This window comes from Dryobates pubescens, chromosome 19 (assembly GCF_014839835.1).
Source record: "Dryobates pubescens isolate bDryPub1 chromosome 19, bDryPub1.pri, whole genome shotgun sequence".
In the NCBI taxonomy this organism is placed as follows: Eukaryota; Metazoa; Chordata; class Aves; order Piciformes; family Picidae; genus Dryobates; species Dryobates pubescens.
The window spans coordinates 13,896,967-13,915,161 of NC_071630.1; the positions used below are offsets into that span (position 1 = coordinate 13,896,967).

Genomic DNA, 18,195 nt, shown 5'->3' on the forward strand with positions numbered 1-18,195 from the left:
CATGGCCCTGCCCCGCCGGGGCAGAGGTGTATGGCCACCGCAGGGTACTGATGAAGCTGTCACTGCACCGGGAGTGACACATTGCTGTAACACACGGCCAGGGCGGCTGCAGGGCTGCCTCCGCAGGATGCTTCATTAATCATTAGCTAATTAATTGGCTACTCAATTATCTTCTTAGCAATTTCCTCTCGCGTTTGGGAACAGCCTGTCTTCGGGAGCGGAGGCGGCTTCGGGCACCGGGAAAACAGGCAGGAGGAGCAGAGCCATCTTCCTGTGGCATTCACGAATTGGCTGAGGCAGAGCCCCGGCTGCCAGCCCGGCACTGGGAAGGGAATGGGCACGGGGAAGTGATGGGGAAGGGGCAAGCATAGGGAGAGGAATGGCACAAGGAAAGGAATGAGTATGGGGAGCCAGCTGTAGGGAGAAGATGGGCACAAAGAAAGAGGCAGGTACAGAAAGAAGAGACAGACACAGGGAGAAGATGGGCACAGGGAAAGGGATGGGCACAGGGAAAGGGACAATCGTGGTCCTCACCTGGATGGCCACCACAGCCACTGTCCCCAGCAGTGAAGCTGCTGTCAGGAGGTGCCAACTAGTGTAGTCATCACCTGGGCTCACCCCACAGGGTTACAAGGTGGAGATCTCCCCAGGAGTGCCAAGGAAAGGGTCAGAGAATGGCACAAGGAGCTGGGCAGCCCAAAAAACACACTGGGGAAGAGAACTGCCCAGGCCCCCCCATGCTGGTGTTGGCTGCACCAGAGCTGTGGCAGCTCCTGCTCACCCCAGCTGCCCCCGGCTCAGGTACATGGTCCCTATGAGAGAGGTGAGAGGGATTCTTCCCCTCTTTCCCCCCCAGAAGTGGTGGCCCCAGCAGTGCAGAGCTCTTTGGGTGACCGCTCCCCTTCCCCTGAGAGACGAGGCATGGAGACTGCAGGACCAGCATCAGCTCCTTCCTCCTCTACACCACACCCCTCTGGCACTGTGTCCTCTGCGCAGGCAGGGGCCAGGGCACAGCCATCACATCGTGCCACAAGGAGAGAGGACCACAGAATCCCTGCAACTTCAGCTCGGACCCCACCAGCTTCACCTTGGACCTCGCCCATGCACCACGAGGGATGTTCAGGGGTTGATTGTTTATTTAAAACAGCAGAAACAGGGCTTGGGAGAAGGCAAACGAGACAAGCTTTAAAAAAGAAACACAGAGACACACTGTGGTGCAAGGAGCCCTTCCAGCTCAGGGGCTCCCCAGGCCACAGGGTGCGTCCCAGGCCCCTCCTAAGGATGGCACCCATGCCAGGGAGCAGGACTGAGTGGGGCTCCTGCTTTCTGGGGAGGTGGCACAAGATCCAACACCCCACCACACACAGGGGGCTCGTAGCCCGAAGCCACCCTCTCCTGCTGGGGAAGGAGGCTCCGTCGGTCTCACGCCGCCAAGGCCACTCACCGAAACAGGGCAAAATGTTTGTGTTGTGTGCTGGGGAGATGAGCCCTGCCCCACCTCGGGGAACACCAGCCAGCAGTGGGGGTGGGACAGAGCTGCCTCCCCTCTCCTCACCCTTCCCTCCCCTCCTGGCAGCACAGCCCAAAGAAGCTGTGCAGGGCCTGAAATTCCCTCTATAAATGATAAACTGGAACATCTGCCAGCCCCTGGCCACACCTGGCGCAGCTCAGCACTGGCCCTGACCCTCACTTACGGCCTGCAGAGAGGTTAAGGTTGCTCCTCCAGAGAGCCAAAGGAAATGGCTTTTCCTTCCTGGCAAGATTCCCATCAATCCAGAGCTTCCTGTCAACCCAGCACCTCCAGCTTCCCATCAGTTCACAATCTCAGTGGTCTGGGAGTCACAGGGTACAGAAAGCTTCAGCCCCAGGAGACAGCTCCAAGGGATAAGCAGCCAGGTTTTGGGAGGAGGGGACAGAAGCAACCCCTGCCCTCATCCAGCCAGGTTAGAGAGCACAGAGCAGAGGGACAGCAGAGTGTAGTGGTGTGAAGCAGCAGACATGGAGAGGACAGAGCCATGGCCACACTCCCAGGGTGGCTGAGATTTACCGTCGCAGCCATCCGGCCACGGGGACGTTTGGGGACGAGGCTGTGGCCACCACAGCTGCTGCAACCCTGCTCCCAGCTGCTGGATGTGGGAAAAGTCCAAGCAGGAGGTCAGGGCCTGGATAACCATTTCCAGTCCCCAGGGATTCACACACACAGTGGGGCAGGGACAAGCGTTTCAAAGGTCACTTTGTGGCGCAGGGAGGTTGGGCAGGGCAGGACAAGGAGCTGGAGATCCAAGAGGTGAAGCCTGCAAACACCACCCAGCTTCAGCTTGGGAAGGGATGCCACCATGTCACCTCCCCTTCCTGCAAGGCACAAACCTTCCCATAAACACCCTGGCCAGGCAAACCCTTCCAAAGAAGCCCCAGGGATCTCCCTGCTCCTTGCAAACAGCTCCTTGCTGCAGGGCTGGGAGATGCGGCCTCAAACAGCCAACGACAGGAGTGTGCCACCTACAGAGGGGACTCCGGAGAGCAGTGCCCCAGGAGACACCCCCAACTTGTCCCCAGAAGGGTTCCTTCAGTGTCAAATCAGTAGCAGGACGTTGCCAGGAACCAGCAGCAAGTCTCAAATGAAAAACACCCCAAAAATCAGAAGCGGCAAAGCCTTCCTGCAGCCCAGAGAGGCTCAGAACTTCCCCCCCAGAGCCAAGATCGCTGCGCCTGTGTCACCCTCACAGCCCAAAAGAAGAGTCCAAACACAGGCAGGGCTGGGGATGTGCTGCTGGAGGACTGGTGAGTCAGAACAAGGACAGTGGTGGGGAAAGAGTCCCAGGCTCCTCCACCCCACAGGCTGTACCACCGGTGCAGGGCAGCAGTCCACGGAGGTGACAGGAGAGCTTAGTTCCTCAAGGCAGCCAATCTGGAAGGGAGAGCAGGAGAGGCAAACAATGTGAGGGCAGCAGGAAATGGCTGTGGCTCAGAAAAACCCTTCAACTGGTGTGTGGAGGGATTATCTCTGCCCAGGGACCTCCTTCCTGCAGCAGAGGTGCAGGAAATCCTGCCCTGGAGCATGGAGCCACAACCGCCTGAGGTTAACTTGAAGCATCTGCCATCAACATAGGTGAGAAACTGCAGACAAGAGCTTCCTGGCTTCTCTCCTGGGTGCCTCACCACTGCAGCCTACCCAGCCCCTCTCCCAGGGCTGTCTCCAGCTCCCAGGGCAGCACCTCACAGCCCGGGGCCCATCCCCAGGGCTCTGCAGCCCAGAAACTGTCCCCAGAGGAACTCTGCACCCCAGAAACTATCCCCAGATGGACCCTGGCAGTGGCTGCCTGGGGAGGGACTGGAAAGAGGAAGCTTATCAGCTCCTCCTGGGGCAGTTCCAGGGAAGCAGCCTGTTCCCAGAGCTGTTTGAAGGTCAGTTCCCAGCGTTCCCAGAGCAGCAGCAGCTGCGTGAGGGTAAGCACAGAGCAGGGGGGAGCCTGTTCCGCACCTCGACTTGCTGAGGAGCGCCAAAAGCCGCCCCCGGCCCCAGGCCACCTTGCCTGAGCACGGCACCACAGGGACTGCCAGGCTCTGAAATGGGGGAGGGGGCCCAGCAGCCACCCGTGCCAGTGTGACGGGCTGAACCATTCCTGTCATCCTGGGGAGGGGTCGCTGGGCAGGGGCCAAGCTGCCTGCAAACAAGGCCAAGGGCCCAGCAGAGGACAAACCTCCGGGACAGCTGATCCTCCTGGGTGCGGACGGAGCTCTCCCCCACGGCCGAGGCGCCCTCGGGGAGCTGGCTGAGCTGGTCCATGATCTCCAGGCCATTCTCCTCGGCGATCTGCACGATGAGGCTGTCCACCTGCTCCTGCGGCGTAGTCAGCGTGGTAGCAGAGCTCATGGAGTCCTCCATGACCTGTGAGAGAGACAGCTTGTCAGCCTGCACCCCCAGCCTGCACCCCCCGCTCCAGCTTCCCACCAAAACCAGCTGCAGACCCCGCATCATCACCAGCCTCCTCAGACAGGCCTGCAATGGAGGGTGATCAGCAGAAGCGTGGCCAGCAGGACCACAAGAGGGATTGTCCCCTTGTGCTAGGGCACTGCTGAGCCCACACCTTGAATACTGGGTGCAGCTTTGGGCTCCTCACTCCAACATGGACATTGAGATGCTGGAACATGTTCAGGAAGGGCAACAAATCTGGTGAAGCATTTCATGCACAAGCCTTGTGAGGAGCAGCTGAGGAAACTGGGGTTGTTCAGCCTGGAGAAAAGGAGGCTAAGAGGACATCTTCTGGCTCTCCACAACTCCCTAAAAGGAGGTTGGAGCCTCCTTTGGGTTGGTCTCTTCTCCCAGGGAACAAGCAACAAGACAAGAGGAAATGGCCTCAACTTGCACCAGGGGAGGTTTAGGTTGGATGTGAGGAACAATTTCTTCCCCTTGAGGGTTGTCAAGGCCTGGCTCAGGCTGCCCAGGGCAGTGTTGGAGTCCTCATCCCTGGAGTGGTTTCAAAACCATGTGGATATGGTGCTGAGGGACTTGATTTAGTGGTGACCTGGCAGTGCTGGCTGTATGGTTGGATTTGATGACCTTAAAGATCCCTTCCAACCAAAACAACTCTCTGACTCCAAGGTCTGATTCTGTCACAGCTTCCCTGAGGAACTCCTTTCTGTGACACAGGGTCAGCCACTCTCCCTCTTCTCATCTGCTGCAAGGCAAACTCCTTTGTTGTCAGGCAGCAAAGATTCATCTTCCCCATCAATCCTGTCCCTCAAACACAGGGAACACAGGCTCAGGGGGCTTCCCCACACCAGAGGCTGCTGCAGCAGCCCAAGTTACTTCTGGCACCGGAAAGGCAGCGTGTGACAGCGCCCAGAGACCAGCAGCACTCACCGACGTATGAACGTCCAGATTCTGAACCTGCTGCTCGAATTTATCCATCACTGCAGACACCTTCTGCAGGTCCATGGAGCTCAGAGCCTTATCCAAGGCCTTGGTCACCTGGGCCATGTTTTTCGTCACCTGCAAGAGGAGATGGGCTTCAGGGATGCTGCCCCAAACCAAAGCACGTCCCTGCTGAGAGGAAAACCTGGGCTAGCAAGACAGAAACCAGCATTTCTGGCGCTCTTCTGGTGCTCACAGCAGTGCTACCAGATGCTGCAGCCAGCTTTCTGCAGGCTCAGATGGGCTGTGGGTGCTTCTAGCCATCTGCAGCTGCTGAAGAAAATGTGAAGCACTGCAATGGGTCCCACCAGGACCATCCCAGATGTGTTCTTCCAAGGCTGAACCTGTTCAAGAAGGCCTGAACCACCTTCAAGGCTTAGTAAGACCCTTTCTGGGGACAGCGAAGTGCAAGGTGATTGAGGCAGCGAGAGGAAAGAGCAAACATTCGCTTCCAGCTGGGCACAGACACATTTCCAAGCCACACACCCAGGCAGAGGCTCTTACCCCCTTCATGGTCACTGCTGTCTGGACCTTGGAGGCCACGGCGTCCACGCGGGAGGACATGCGGAGCCAGTTGAGGCCTTCGTTCTTCTTGCGGATGGCATTCTCCGCGTAGACACGAGCACACTCCACGTTCTTCTGCTGGAGAGCCTGCCAGGGCAAAGGGCAGCCACGCCCAGAGAACCCGCACCGGCTCACCACGGGCTGGTAAGACAGCACACTCCCTTCCTGCCTGACAAGTTTCCGGCAGCAAACAGCCCTCCCGGGACCCTCAGAACCCTTAGGCAGGAATCAAATCCCTCCTGGTGTCACACAAACTGTCCACATCCACCCCAGAGATGAGAGAGGAAACAGAGGAGCCTGCTCCTTCCCTCACCCCTGGGTGGAACGTGGCAGGAAGCAGGACTCCCAGCTGCCTGGGCACAAGGTCTGAGGGCAGGGCGAGCTCCCACCTACCTTTTTGACTTTGGCTTGCTCGGCCTTAGAGTCCTTCTCGGCTTTTTTGGCGAGTTTCTCCAGCTGCTTTGCTGTGAACTGTGGAGAAAGCAGAGGATTAGTGCTGGGATATGGTGGGACAGGACCAAGGACCAGGGGGAGAAGAGCCACAGCTGCTTTCCCCACCCAGCAACACTGGCCATAGCTGCCCCAACTCTCTAGCTGCAGGGAGACAGACCCACTCCGAGAACCAGAGGCTTCCAGAGCACCCTGGAAAACCGGGACGTCCATTCTCGCCACTTCCTGGAGGGGAAACGACAACCCCGAAGGACAAACACGGCTAACGGGCTCCCTCTTCCCGCAGCCGCCAGCATCGGCGGAGCTCCCAGCGCACCCCCTTCGTCACTCAGAAGGCAGATCACCACAGGACCTCCTTCTGTGACGGGGCCGCGGTAGAAGAAGCCCAACGAGCCATGAGTCAGCGGGCGGAACGGTGGCCAGGTGCCTCCCGGTGAGGTGGACGCCGTCACCAGCCCTCTGGGACCGGAGATACGTGACAGAAAGAAGGCGAAAGGCCCTCCAGAAGCTTTACCTTCAGCTGGAAGAGCGTGTCTGGAAGGGAAGGAAAACGTAGCGTCAGGAACAGCGCGCCGGGACCGGAGACCATGGCCTAGTCCCGGTCTCCGGCTCCCGACCCTGGTCTCCGGCTCCCGACCCTCGCCCATGAGGGCGCACTACAACCCCCACACGCGAAACCCAACACGGCGCAGCCCCCGTTACCGTCCGCTCAGCCCCTACCGTCCACCCAACCCTTACCGTCCATCCTGCCCCGCCAACACTTCCGGGTTCTGCCGCCGCCGCTTCCGGGGTGCGCGCGCGGAGCCGCGCGCGAGCGACCCCTGGCGGGGAGGCCACGTGGGTGGATGGGGCGGGTCACAGGCGCATGGCGAGGGGCGGGGGCGCGCGAGTCGGGGGCGGAGTCACACCCGTGGTGGGGCGGGGCCAGGCGCCCGGTGGCGGCGCAAGGGCGCGAGATAGGTGCGGGGCGCGGGGGGTCAGGTGTGTGAGTCCCTGCCAGCAGCCCAGGTCCCCGGCGCAGCCAAGCAGCCGTTGTCAGGGGCCGGTGCGGCGGGACGGGGCCTGGTGCGCAGCGTCACGGCGTAGGGTGGGTACGTCACGAGGCATGCGTGACCGGCCATGGCGGAGGGCGGCTCCGGCGACGGGGAGCTGGAACCGCTGCGGCTGCGGAGGCTGCGGGGAGAGGGCTTCTTCGAGGTGCCGGCGGCCGACCGGGTAAGGAGCCGCGACAGTGTGGGCTCGAGAAGCGAGAACCCTGAGCTCACGGAGGGGGCCTGGGGCGGGAAGAGCATCCCAGAGAGGCTTCAAGACCCCTGGTTGTCAGTGGGCACTGGGCCTGCTGAGGGCAGGAGGTGATCCTGCGCTGTTGGTTACCGCAGTTGCCATCGAGTTGAGGTGGGCTGGGAGCAGGGAGAGAGGCAGGGAGCTCAGTGTGTGGTGCTCGCCGGTCTGCAGGCAGGGAGCAGCCTCTCTGGGGGACAGGTAGCTCAGCTCGGGGATGATTCTATAGAGACAGAGAGTTGAGCAGGAAGGGTTGGAGGAGCCGCCTCTGTCCCGGCCACCGCTCGAGCCGATATGCCAGAGGTGTTTTGGGAGTGGTGATTCGCTCTGCAGGCACCAGAGGGAGGGGTGTAGGTTAAGTCGTTGGTCTGTCACCGAGGTCGTGTAGAGGGGTGATGAGAAACCTCCAAAGGCTGTCCTGGAGCTCACCTGTGATGTGGCTCTTTGGTTCCAGCTGGGAAAATGCCGGAGTGTGAAGGAGTTCGAGAAGCTGAATCGGATTGGAGAGGGCACCTACGGCATAGTTTGTAAGTGTGGTGCTGGCTGCTGTCCCAGGGCCTGGTCCAGAGCCATGTTGTCTCTGGTGCTGAGCCTGTGGCCTGTGCTGCTCTTGCAGACCGGGCCCGGGACACTGTGACAGATGAGACTGTGGCACTGAAGAAGGTGCGGATGGATAACGAGAAAGATGGTAATGGAGGAGGCTCCTGTGGCAGGTGTGAGTGTCCTGGTGCCCTGCTTGCAGCAGTGGTGCAGCATGGCCATTGCTTTCTGCAGGGATGCCCATCAGCAGCCTGCGGGAGATCACCCTGCTCCTGCAGCTCCGGCACCCCAACATCGTGGAGCTGAAGGAGGTGGTTGTGGGGAACCATCTGGAGAGGTGAGAGGTCCTTCTCCATTCTCCCCTCTCTCTCAGACCTTTCCCGGGTCCCTGAGCGGCACAGCCCTGTGCTGAGACACAGGGAAAGTGTCCCAGGGAGGGATCTTGACTATGTTTTGTTTACAACAGCATTTTCTTAGTGATGGGCTACTGTGAGCAGGACCTGGCCAGCCTTCTTGAGAATATGCAGACACCTTTTTCAGAGGCTCAGGTAAAAGTTGGGCTAAGCTTTAGGTGCATCACTCCCAAAGGAATGTTGTTGTTTGTGTGGACTCCTGGTGCTTCAGTAGGACTGGACAGCACCATGATTGCTGAGATGGTTCTCACCAAACACTCCAGGGACTTTTCAGGCTGGGTTTTGAGCTGTAGCAAACTGGAAGGGAAACAGCTGGGGAAAAAACCATGCCCCATCATGCCTGTGAGCTGAGCTGGGAAGACATGGGGTAGTGATTCTGTAGAGCAGTGACTAACAGGACAGACCACAGTGGGTTTTCCTGGCTGGTGCTGCTGTCTCAGAGGTAGGATCTCTGTGTCTCCAGGTGAAGTGCATCATCCTACAAGTCCTCAAGGGCCTGCAGTACCTCCATGAGAACTACATTATCCACAGGTAGGAGCAGCAGGATGGACATGGTAGGAAGGAGGATGAGGGGAGAAGAGTTTGAAAGGAGGATGGTGAGCCCCTGGGCTACCACATCTACATCCTAGGAGCAAGCAGCAGCATGTGGACCAGCTCTGGGTGGGAGTTTGGTGTGAACTGAGTAGGTCTGGGAGCATTGGCAGGGCAGGGAGGCCACTGAATGATGAGATTTGCTTCTCAAAATGGCTCAGCTCTGGGGCTCTGCAGCTGCTTGAGGGGCATGGGGGGAGCATGTTCAGGAGTTGTGTCTGGAGGACAGTGCTGACCAGCAACTTTGTTCCCTGGCAGGGATCTGAAGGTGTCCAACCTGCTCATGACTGACAAAGGCTGTGTGAAGATCGGTGAGCTGCCAGTTTGGCTCCTGTGACACTGCTGGAGTGAGGAGCTTTGTCCCCTTCCTCACCTCCAGTCTCTCTTGCAGCTGATTTTGGCCTGGCACGCACCTATGGGATGCCACCAAAGCCGATGACCCCCAAAGTCGTCACGCTCTGGTGAGAGGCTGGCATGTGGTGGGGGCTGTGCTGACTTGGGGTGATTCAAGAGAGTCCTTGCAGTGTGGTGAGGGCTCTGTCACAGTCCCCTTGAGCTACTGCTGTACCCTGCACAGGTACCGAGCACCTGAGCTGCTGCTGGGGATGACAACGCAGACCACCAGCATTGACATGTGGTATGGGGAAGGCAGAAGGGGACCCGGGGTGGGGGGCTGCAGACCCACAGAAGGGGGGCAGTGGAGGGGTTTCCCTTGCTGACTCTTGCTTCTCAGGGCTGTGGGCTGCATCCTCGCAGAGCTGCTGGCACACAAGCCGCTGCTGCCAGGCACCTCTGAGATCCACCAGATCGACCTCATTGTGCAGCTCCTGGGAACGCCCAATGAGAACATCTGGCCTGTGAGTGGTCATCTGCTCCCTGCCCGTTCTCTGCTTTTCCTGCCTGCTCTCCTCTCCCTTCCCACTCCTCATGCTCCAGCTCCCACAGGGTTTCTCCAAGCTGCCCCTGGCCAGTCAGTACACGCTGCGGAAGCAGCCCTACAACAACCTCAAGCACAAGTTCCCCTGGCTGTCGGAGGCTGGGCTGCGGCTCCTCCACTTCCTCTTCATGTACGATCCCAAGAAGAGGTAAGAGCTGTGTGCAGGACAGGGAGAGGCTGGGGGTTGTTCAGCCTGGAGGAAAGGAAGCTGAGGGGAGACTTTCTGACTCTGTACAACTCCTTGAGAAGAGGTTGAAACCAGGTGGGGGTCCATCTCTTCTCCTGAGGAACCAGACGGGGGGAAGTGGCCTCAGGTTGCCACAGCAGAGGTTTAGGTTGGGCAAGAGGAACAACTTCTTCACCTGGAGGGTTGTTAAGGCCTGGCCCAGGCTGCCCGGGGCAGTGGTGGGGTCCTGATGCCTAGAGAGGTTTCAAAGCTGTGGAGATACGGTGCTGAGGGACATGGTTTAGTGGTGATCTGAAGTGCTGGATTAGCAGTTGGATTTGATCTTAAAAGTCTTTTCCAACCACAGCCATTCCATGGTAAACCTGCCCCCAGAGTGGGGTTGCCTCCATCACAGCTGTCCCCAGAGCTGGGAGTCACCTGTCACATCCCTTCACCCCCACAGGGCGACAGCAAAGGACAGCCTGGAGAGCTCCTACTTCAAGGAGAAGCCCCTACGTGAGTATCTCCCACACTGGGGTGGGGCTGGGGCACTCTGGGCCCTGCTGCTGACTCCTCTGCCCCTCAGCCTGCGAGCCAGAGCTGATGCCCACCTTCCCCCACCACCGAAACAAGCGGGCGGCCAGCAGCAGCGCAGGGACAGAGAGCCAGGCGAAGCGCAGCAAGCCCTGAGCCCCCTGACGGAGACAGCATGGCTCAGGGGATGGATTGCCTCAGCCAGGCGCTGCCACGCCTCCATCCCTTCCCGGGGTAGCTCCTCTGGTACTGAGACAAGAGAAGGGCACTGCCCCCCTACGTATCTGCCCGGGAACTGGGCAGGCTCCGGTCTGGGCTGGGTGAACAGAGCTGCACTGGCAGGAGGGAGGAGAAATGGGGCCCAAGGACTGCTGTGGGGTGCTGGCAGGGCCAGCCCTGTACCTTGGAGACCCCTGGTAACCCTGACTTTGCTGTCAATAAAAAGCATTGGCCAGCAGCAGTGGCGGGGAAGTGGATGGGGGGATGTGAATCGCCTCATCCGTGGCTGGGGGTTGGGGGGGGGTGTGGAAGAAACCACAGCCCTGCTCTGCTTCCCTTGTGTCACATGTCCAGCCCTAGGGATCAGGAGGATGTGCCCAGGGCTGAGGAAGTCTCAGGGATGAAGACACTCTTGAAACTAGGACACCCCCCAGGCTTTGCCTTTCTAAAACAGGGTCCAGCCCCACTGTCCTGGGAGCCAGAGCTGCTCCCACATGATGATAGGGCAGGAGCTGGCACTGCAGCCATGACCCTTTCCTGCATCACACTCTGCCCCAACTCCTTCCCCCCCTCCCCCCCAAACAACCCTTCACCAGGGCAGGATGAGACCACACCAAGGAGGCAGCCATGCTTTACTGAGATGCACCAAGCTGTTACAGCGGGATCACTGGGGCTGGACTGAGCTGGGCGTCCCTCAGGTTGCTTGGTAGCCGTTCCCATCCCCTTCCAGCCAGCCGTGCTAGGACCAGGGTCCAGAGCTGTCGGCCAGCAGCATGTCCACCTCGGTGCGCCGCAGCCAGAGCCGCTGCTGCCGCTCGCTGCGCAGCTCCTGCCCGTGGTGCTGGCTGCGGCACACGAGCCCGGCTGCACAGGTGCCAGCGTGGAGCTGCTGGCAGGTGGTGCAGCAGTAGGAGGGCAGCGTGCCCCGACGGAGGCAAGAGTGCAGCTGATAGCAGGGTAGCTCAGGGGCTTCCTGGGGGATAGGTGAATCCGGGGCTTCTCCCAGCATTTGGGAGCTTCTGTTGGCTCCCCCAAGCTCTTGCTCCAGGAAGAAATGAGAAGTGGAGTCTAGTTTGGGGTTGTTCGTGGAGGGCACCGGCTCCTGCCTGCACTCGCAACGGTCGCAGCCCCCAGGGTCCCTCCACGGTGCTGCATCCTCTCCACCAATGTCGTCTGGACCAGTTGGCATCTCCTGGTAGAGATCCACGCTGTCATCACCGCAGTCAGCTCCTGCCTCCGGCTGTGTCCCCAGCCACTGCAGCATCTCCACGCAGGCCTCCACGGCCCCAGCCAGCCGGCGTGCCTCCAGCAGCTCCCTGGCACGGGGCTGGCGTGGCCGCAGCTGTGCCACCACCTCTGCCAGGATCTCGCACTCCAGCCGACAAGCCAGGAAGCCGCAGGCGGCAGCGAGCAGGTCGGGCCCGGGGAGAGGCCGGCGGACGGTCAGGCGGTGCTGGTCACACCGGTCATAGCCCAGCCGGCCGAAGCTCCGTAGCAGGTCTGCTTCCGGCAGCACTGGGCGCAGGGAGTGCACATAGGCACCAGAGAAGGTCTGCAAGGGGGAAGGGGACATGGAATTAGGGAAGGGTTGGGATTGAAAGGGATGGGTCCATGTCTCCTGTGAAGACCCCAGAGCTGGACCCAACACTGCAGCTGGGATCTCAGCAGAGCAGAGGGATAGAAGCTACTCCCTCCACCTGCTGCCCACAACGCTGGGGATCAGCCCCAGGGCAGGGTTGGGTGGGGGCTCTGAGTGCATGCTGCCAATCCATGTCTAGGGACACCCTGACCCCAACCTCACTGTCCCCACCAGTGTCCCCTCACCTGGATGGTGCTGAACTCCTTGCGCCAGGGGAAGAGGTAGAGGTTGACAGCTGCCCTTTCCAGCAGCTGGAAGGCTGCAGCCAGGCCCTGCAGTGCCAGCTCAGGATCTGGGTGGCCCTGCAGGCCATGGGCCACCAGGATGGGGCCATCCTCCTGCAAGGCCCCCAGCACTGCTGGCTCCTGCCGCAGCCGCTGCCGCAGCTGCTCGCTCAGGGAGGGGTGGGAGCTGGTCTCAGCATGGCCTCGATGGAAGTCCTGCTCCAGGCAGCGCTGGTACTCCTGCCTGTACTCCTGCTGAAGGGCCGAGCCCGCACACATCCTGGGGAGCAGCAACATCAGCATCCTGCCCCAACACCTCCTCAGACCCTGGCACGCAGACCCCCAGCACCCAAGAGCGGGACCCTCGCGGCCTTCCTGGGCGCGGTTCTCCCACTCCCGTGTTTCTCCAACCCCTTCCCTTGGTTGTCACCCCCGCCATGTTTCCCCGGGCCCAGTTCCCCGGGCCCAGTCCAGTCCACCGCGATCACCCGTCATAGCCCGACCGACGCCGTCCCTCTCCCCCACCCCTCCCATGCTCCCTCGGTTTCCCCCGGTCCTCTGCTCCCTTGCCCCGCTTCCCCACAGTCATACTGCTCCTGCACCCCGTTACCCGGGTCCCCCACTCTGCCATGCTTCCCCCGGGACCGGCTCCCTGCCCTCTCAGGCCGGTTTTACCTGGTATCCCACCCCCGTCATGCTCTCCTGGGCCCGGTTTTCCCGGGTCGTACTCCCTATTTCAGACCCGGTTCCTCTTTGTTCCCCTCCCTTCGCGCTCTTCCCGGCCCAGTTCCCTTTGTCGTCCTCCCCCACCCAGGACGGGCTGCTCCTATGTGTCCCCGCTCCCATGCTCCCCTGTCCCGGTTCCCCGGCTCCCGTTCACCGTCCCCCACCTGCCGGCCCCGCGCCTGGCTTCCGCTTCCCTTCCGCCACGCCCACCGCGGTGACAGCACCCAAAGGGGCGGGGCCAGGCCTGCGCCCACAGCGCCCCCCAGAGGACGGGGGAGTAGCGGCCGTGCGGCGCAGGAGAGGTCCCCGGGCCCACCCCCGGGAAGGGTCTGCCCCACCGGGACGCCCGGGCCCGGGGCAACACCTGGCTGTGGGTGTCAGGAGGGTCCCCCGCAGGCACCTCCTCACTGCAGGGACTCCACGTAGGACAGGGCGCTCTGCAGGGACGTCAGGCAGTACCCCTCCTCCCCAATCAGGTACCTGCCACACACCAGCATCGTGGCTGGGACACCACCACGGCCAGGATACCAGCATCATGGCCACGACACCGCCTTGGCCACCGTATCACTGCGCTCACCATGCCATCACTGCCAGGATACCATCATGGCCATCCTGCACCCACAGGAACCCTGCTCCCACCCTTATTCCTTCCCCAGCCTTGTTCTGGGAGGAGTGACAATGCCCCTCACCCATGGGTGCCCACATAGATCCCCTGGTGCCTACCCCTCATGGATGAACTCCTCCAGAGCAGCACACTCGGACAGCAGCTGGGGCAGCCCTGTCTGCAGCACCACGTAGGACAGGATGGGCAGCAAGTCATCCGCCCCACTGCCACCAACAGCAACTGTCAGCCATGCCAGCAACCATCAACCGCAATGCCTTGCCAGCAACAGGAACCACCAGCCCCAGCACCGCATCAGCAACAGGAACCTTCACCCAGGCTGGCAATGGTGATCATCATCCCCACCCACCCCATCAGCAGCAGGAACCTCCAGCCCCACCACCCCACGAGCAATGGGAACCACCAGCTGTGCTGGCAATGGCAACCAGCAACCCCACCAGCAACAGGAACCACCAGTCCCCCCACCTCACCAGCAATGGTAGCCTCAATCCCACCACCACACCATCACGAAATCATCAACCACACTGGCAATCGGCCCCCCCAGGAAATGCAACCCCCACCTCCCCCACCACACCAGCAATGGGAACCACCAGCTGTGCTGCTAATGGTGACTCTCAGCTCCACCAGCAACAGGAAACTCTGGCCACACAACCCCACCAGTAATGGGAACCAGCAGCCTCAACCTCACCAGCAAATGGAACCCCCCATTCCCGCCGGCCGCCCCCCACGCCCCTCACACTCACATGGCAGCCGAGGCAGGGGCCCGGCTGTCCCGGCTGCCGCAGTACTCCTCAGCACACTCGCAGATGCCACGCAAGGCTCGCACTACGGCACAAAGCGGGCACTCAGGGTCACCCCGCCGCCCCCATGGGCACTCCCCCAGCCTATCCCAGGCCCCTGACCCCTTCCCCAGCCCCACACCAATGCAGTCGAGCTTCTTGCGGGGGCAGGTCTCCAGCGGGATGAGGCGCAGGTCCTGCACGGCTGAGCCGTAGGCAGGGCTGCCAGGGGCGCTGGGGAAGAGGCGCAGGGACAGCCCCATGTCGGCCGGCCCAGCCTGTCGGTGCCGCTCCATGCTCCGAGCCAGGGCCGCTTCGCGGGGCCGCTGCACGCTCCTGCAGGCAGAGAGGTGATGGGTGGCTGGGGAATGGGTCCAGGGGAGCTGAGAGGATTCCATCCTATCCCTGGTACCTGTAGAGGGCCAGCAGTGGGGCCCAGAGCGGGGGAAAGAAGGCCTCCTCCAGGCAGGCCAGGCACTGGTCCTTGCCCGCAGCAGTGTTGAGCCCCTCAAAGGCCAGCAGCGTCAGGGCCAGCAGCCTGTCTGGGAAGGGAGGAGTTACGCAGCATGCTCGTGAGAACCCAAATCCTCCCCATCCTGCTCCCAGAGTCAGCCCTCAGGGGGCAGAGGGTCTCCTCTAACCCCTGAGGGCCCAAAGGATGAGGAGACCCCTTGCCCGGTCTCTGTGGGCTGCCCAGTGCTGGTGGCTGTCCCTCACCGATGGCATTGTGGATGTCCCTCACGATGCCCTTCAGCAGCTCCGGCAATGCCATCTCCTGCCCGGGGCCGGGCGCAGGCTCTCCAGGAGCCCAGCCCTCGGGCGATGCCAGGAATCGCTCCAGGTCCTCAAAGGAGCTTTCCCGGGGCGTCTGGGAGGCCACCACTGGTGCTGGGCAGCTGCCCTCCGCTTTTGGAGCGCTAGGGCCGGCGCCAGCGAGGGGTGTGCTGGAGAGGCTGTGCTGCAGCGCAGCTGGGCCGTGCTCGGGCACTGAGAACATGCAGTGGAGGCTGCGGGAGGCCCGGAGCCGGCGCCCCCCCGGCTCAGTGGGCAGTGAGCCTCCCGCATCCAGTGAGAGGAAGGAGAGGCCGGTGGGGGAGGCAGGGGTGGCCTCAGGGGTGCCCCGGCTGATGGCCGGGTACAGCCGGGCATACACCGAGCACTGGAGCTGCCGCAGGAGCTGGGCGATGGGGTGCTCAGGGAAGCTGGAATGGAAGGATATGGTGGGCAGGGGGGAGAGGGTTGGACAGGGGACACCAGCAAGTGGCCATGGCCCCAAGCTCCCACAGGGTCTTTCCCCACCCCGGCGGTACCTGAGGAGGCAGGAGAAGAGCCCTGACACCACGGAGAGGTCTGCAGGGCTATGCTTCAGCCTGGCCTTCCACTGCCTTGGCCAGTCCTAGGGAGCACAGCTGGTCAGTGAGGATGGCACAGCACCCTGACCCATGGGCATGGCCTCTTGCCCCATGACATGGGGTCCTGCCCCATGGCATAGCATCTTGCCCTCACAGTGCCTGGGGACACCATGGCATGCTGTTTCATAGCATGGCACCCTGCCCCTGTGGTATCTGGAGATGGCACTGTATCCTGCCCCAGCAGCACGCAAGGTGTCAAGGCCTCTTGCCCCACAGCACCCAAGCACAGCACTCATCCTGCACCCACAGCACAGACCTGTCCCTGTGCTATCCATGGTCTCTGCCATGTACTCACATGGTCCTGCTCATACTCAAGGATGGCAGCGTAGAGGGCTCTCTGCTCCTGCTCCTCAGGGGTGAGTGCCACACTGCTGGAGAACCTCCTGGAGAGGCACCAGTCTGGGGTGAGAACCCTGACAGGGTGGCCATGTGTCCTTAGGGTCCCCACAGCAGCATCTCCTTACCTGTTGGCAGCCTCCTGCAGCCGCAGCCGCCGCTCCTCCATCTTCCTCTGCAGCTGGGTCACAGCAAAGTCAAGGCTCCAGAACCCCTGTGGCACCCAGTGCTCACCCACTGCCCTGCCACAGCACCAGCAGCCTGGGGAGCAGGGTCAGCCCTTCTCCCACCTCCATCCCCATCACTGGATGAGTCAGCACCCAGTGCTCTCCCACTCAGGCAAGGATACAGTCTCCTCCCGGGCCTTGGCGATCACCAAGTTCTCCATCATCTGCCGCTGCAGTGACAACGTCTGTGAAGCAGGAGACAGGTTGGGGACACCTGCTCAAAGCCCATGTGTGGCAGGCATGGAGCAGGGTGTTCCCCAGGCACCACAGGGACCCTCTCCCATCAACCCGCCAGGGCTCCCCACTTGCCAGGGAAGTCTTCTGCAGGGCCTGGCTGGGGTTCAGCCGTGCCACCCGTGCCTCGTAGGCAGCCTTCAGCTTCTGGTTCTGCAGAGAGGCCTCCTCCAGGGGCGTCAGTTCCCTGCTGAGAGCGAGCCCTCAGCACCACTGACATGACCCTGGGACTCCTCCCTGGGACCCCAGCAGAGCAGGAGCCTGGGGATGGCCTGGCCCAGCCTCACGGCCTCCCCAGGCAGGCGTGGGGCAGACACCAGCAGCCCCAGGGCACGTACTTCCGTGCGCTCTGCGCCTCGGCGATCTGCAGCTTCTGGAAGATCTCTGGGGGCAGGAAGGGAGAGAGCTTCCCCCCCTCGTCCGAGAAGACCCGGCGGTGCCTGGCAAGGGGAGCAGGGCCCCCGCTCCGCTCCGACACAGACGGTTTTGCCTGGGCTTTCCCTGTGGGGAGGGAAGGACAGGTCAGCTGCCCCCACATGCCACCAGCCTGGTCTCTGGGTTAGGGTTCCAGCTCCCCACAGCAGGACTGCACAACCCCCTCTGCTCACCTAGTGCTGCTGCGATGGATTTGACTCTCTCCAGGCACTGCTCTGCGAGCTTCAGCATCTTCAGTGTGTCAGGGGTGACCCCCTCGCTGCTGTCTGTGGGGAGGGGAAGTGGGATAGGTTCTCATGTTAGCCCCAGCTCTTTATGGCACTGGGACCGGGCATGGGAGGCTGGGGGGATTCCGGGGGTCCTGCCCTACCTGTCCCTGTCGCTGCTGCCTCATCCTGCAGGGCCTGGGCGATGAAGGCGATGCTCTTCAGGTACTCCACGTAAGCCTCCTGCCAGAGATGAGGGCTGAGCCACAACCCCTCTGGGCAGCCCCAGCCATGGCAGGTGTCCAGCGGCGGCCACAGCCCACTGTGGGGGACACCCCCGCCGCTCACTGGGCCCTGCCGAGGGGCACAGGATCGGGCCCTTCCAGGGGGTGTCGAGGCTCAGGGTGGGGTGGGCGTTGCCCTGCGGACACCCAGACCCCGTAGCCTGCCCGCCGTGGGGACACCCCCTTTGGTCTCGGTGATGCCCCAGGGCTGGGAGGGGACCCAAGGTGAGGCCGGGCCCGGGGTCGCAGAATTGAGCCCCGGGGGTCACGTCCCGTCCCGCCCCGCTCACCCGCTGCCGCCCGGCGCTGTCCATCTCCAGGGCTCCGCTCGCCGCCCTCATGGCGGTCTGCAGGGCCCTGCCCGCCCCGGGGCCCCCGGGCCCATCGCCGCCGCCGCTCGCCGCGGCCATGGCGGCCGCCGCCCCCCACCCCAACCCGTCCCGGAACGACACGATCGAAAC

At 62.0% G+C, this 18,195-nt stretch overlaps 4 protein-coding genes across 5 annotated transcripts; 1 reads left to right on the plus strand and 3 right to left on the minus strand.

Moving 5' to 3' along the window:
- Positions 1-1,230: 1,230 nt before the first annotated feature.
- CHMP1A (charged multivesicular body protein 1A) lies at positions 1,231-6,756 on the minus strand. Its single transcript, XM_009904446.2, has 7 exons — positions 6,668-6,756; positions 6,444-6,463; positions 5,873-5,950; positions 5,420-5,566; positions 4,865-4,993; positions 3,702-3,889; positions 1,231-2,908 (listed from the first exon to the last, which is right to left on the minus strand). Exons 1-7 carry the CDS (start codon positions 6,672-6,674, stop codon positions 2,887-2,889), a joined length of 591 nt encoding a protein of 196 aa, XP_009902748.2. The 5' UTR covers positions 6,675-6,756; the 3' UTR covers positions 1,231-2,886.
- A 205-nt stretch (positions 6,757-6,961) lies between these two features.
- Positions 6,962-10,840, plus strand: CDK10 (cyclin dependent kinase 10). Its single transcript, XM_054170039.1, has 13 exons — positions 6,962-7,144; positions 7,665-7,737; positions 7,827-7,898; positions 7,985-8,087; positions 8,217-8,298; positions 8,627-8,694; positions 9,013-9,065; positions 9,146-9,215; positions 9,332-9,391; positions 9,488-9,611; positions 9,700-9,839; positions 10,321-10,373; positions 10,444-10,840. The coding sequence occupies exons 1-13, from the start codon at positions 7,049-7,051 to the stop codon at positions 10,545-10,547; spliced, it is 1,098 nt and encodes a 365-aa protein (XP_054026014.1). The 5' UTR covers positions 6,962-7,048; the 3' UTR covers positions 10,548-10,840.
- A 396-nt stretch (positions 10,841-11,236) lies between these two features.
- Positions 11,237-12,810, minus strand: SPATA2L (spermatogenesis associated 2 like). Its single transcript, XM_054170188.1, has 2 exons — positions 12,435-12,810; positions 11,237-12,162 (listed from the first exon to the last, which is right to left on the minus strand). Exons 1-2 carry the CDS (start codon positions 12,774-12,776, stop codon positions 11,350-11,352), a joined length of 1,155 nt encoding a protein of 384 aa, XP_054026163.1. The 5' UTR covers positions 12,777-12,810; the 3' UTR covers positions 11,237-11,349.
- Positions 12,643-18,153, minus strand: VPS9D1 (VPS9 domain containing 1). Of its 2 annotated transcripts, none has more exons than XM_054170187.1 (16): positions 18,025-18,153; positions 17,615-17,693; positions 17,418-17,510; positions 17,148-17,310; positions 16,885-16,996; positions 16,698-16,760; positions 16,477-16,529; positions 16,308-16,395; positions 15,911-15,996; positions 15,318-15,802; positions 15,013-15,142; positions 14,743-14,936; positions 14,565-14,646; positions 13,923-14,027; positions 13,564-13,679; positions 12,643-12,753 (listed from the first exon to the last, which is right to left on the minus strand). In XM_054170187.1, the coding sequence occupies exons 1-15, from the start codon at positions 18,142-18,144 to the stop codon at positions 13,604-13,606; spliced, it is 1,929 nt and encodes a 642-aa protein (XP_054026162.1). In that variant the 5' UTR covers positions 18,145-18,153; the 3' UTR covers positions 12,643-12,753; positions 13,564-13,603. The 2 variants fall into 2 exon arrangements, with proteins under 2 accessions (XP_054026162.1, XP_054026161.1); XM_054170186.1 differs by having other exon boundaries at positions 16,885-16,999.
- Positions 18,154-18,195: the final 42 nt, after the last annotated feature.

Bases quoted from the DNA above. Each gene is read 5' to 3' on its own strand.
- CHMP1A (XM_009904446.2), bottom strand. The intron at 5,567-5,872 runs GTAGGTGGGAGC...TTGCCCTGGCAG, and splicing joins AGCAAGCCAAAGTCAAAAAG to GCTCTCCAGCAGAAGAACGT. The intron at 3,890-4,864 runs GTGAGTGCTGCT...TCTCTCTCACAG, and splicing joins ATCTGGACGTTCATACGTCG to GTCATGGAGGACTCCATGAG.
- CDK10 (XM_054170039.1), top strand. From the start codon at position 7,049: ATGGCGGAGGGCGGCTCCGGCGACGGGGAGCTGGAACCGCTGCGGCTG. The intron at 8,695-9,012 runs GTAGGAGCAGCA...GTTCCCTGGCAG, and splicing joins GAGAACTACATTATCCACAG to GGATCTGAAGGTGTCCAACC. The intron at 9,392-9,487 runs GTATGGGGAAGG...CTTGCTTCTCAG, and splicing joins ACCACCAGCATTGACATGTG to GGCTGTGGGCTGCATCCTCG.
- SPATA2L (XM_054170188.1), bottom strand. From the start codon at position 12,776: ATGCTGATGTTGCTGCTCCCCAGGATGTGTGCGGGCTCGGCCCTTCAG. The intron at 12,163-12,434 runs GTGAGGGGACAC...TCCCCCTTGCAG, and splicing joins AGGAGTTCAGCACCATCCAG to ACCTTCTCTGGTGCCTATGT.
- VPS9D1 (XM_054170186.1), bottom strand. From the start codon at position 18,144: ATGGCCGCGGCGAGCGGCGGCGGCGATGGGCCCGGGGGCCCCGGGGCG. The intron at 15,997-16,307 runs GTGAGTACATGG...TGTGCTCCCTAG, and splicing joins TTGAGTATGAGCAGGACCAT to GACTGGCCAAGGCAGTGGAA. The intron at 15,143-15,317 runs GTGAGGGACAGC...CTCCCTTCCCAG, and splicing joins GGACATCCACAATGCCATCG to ACAGGCTGCTGGCCCTGACG.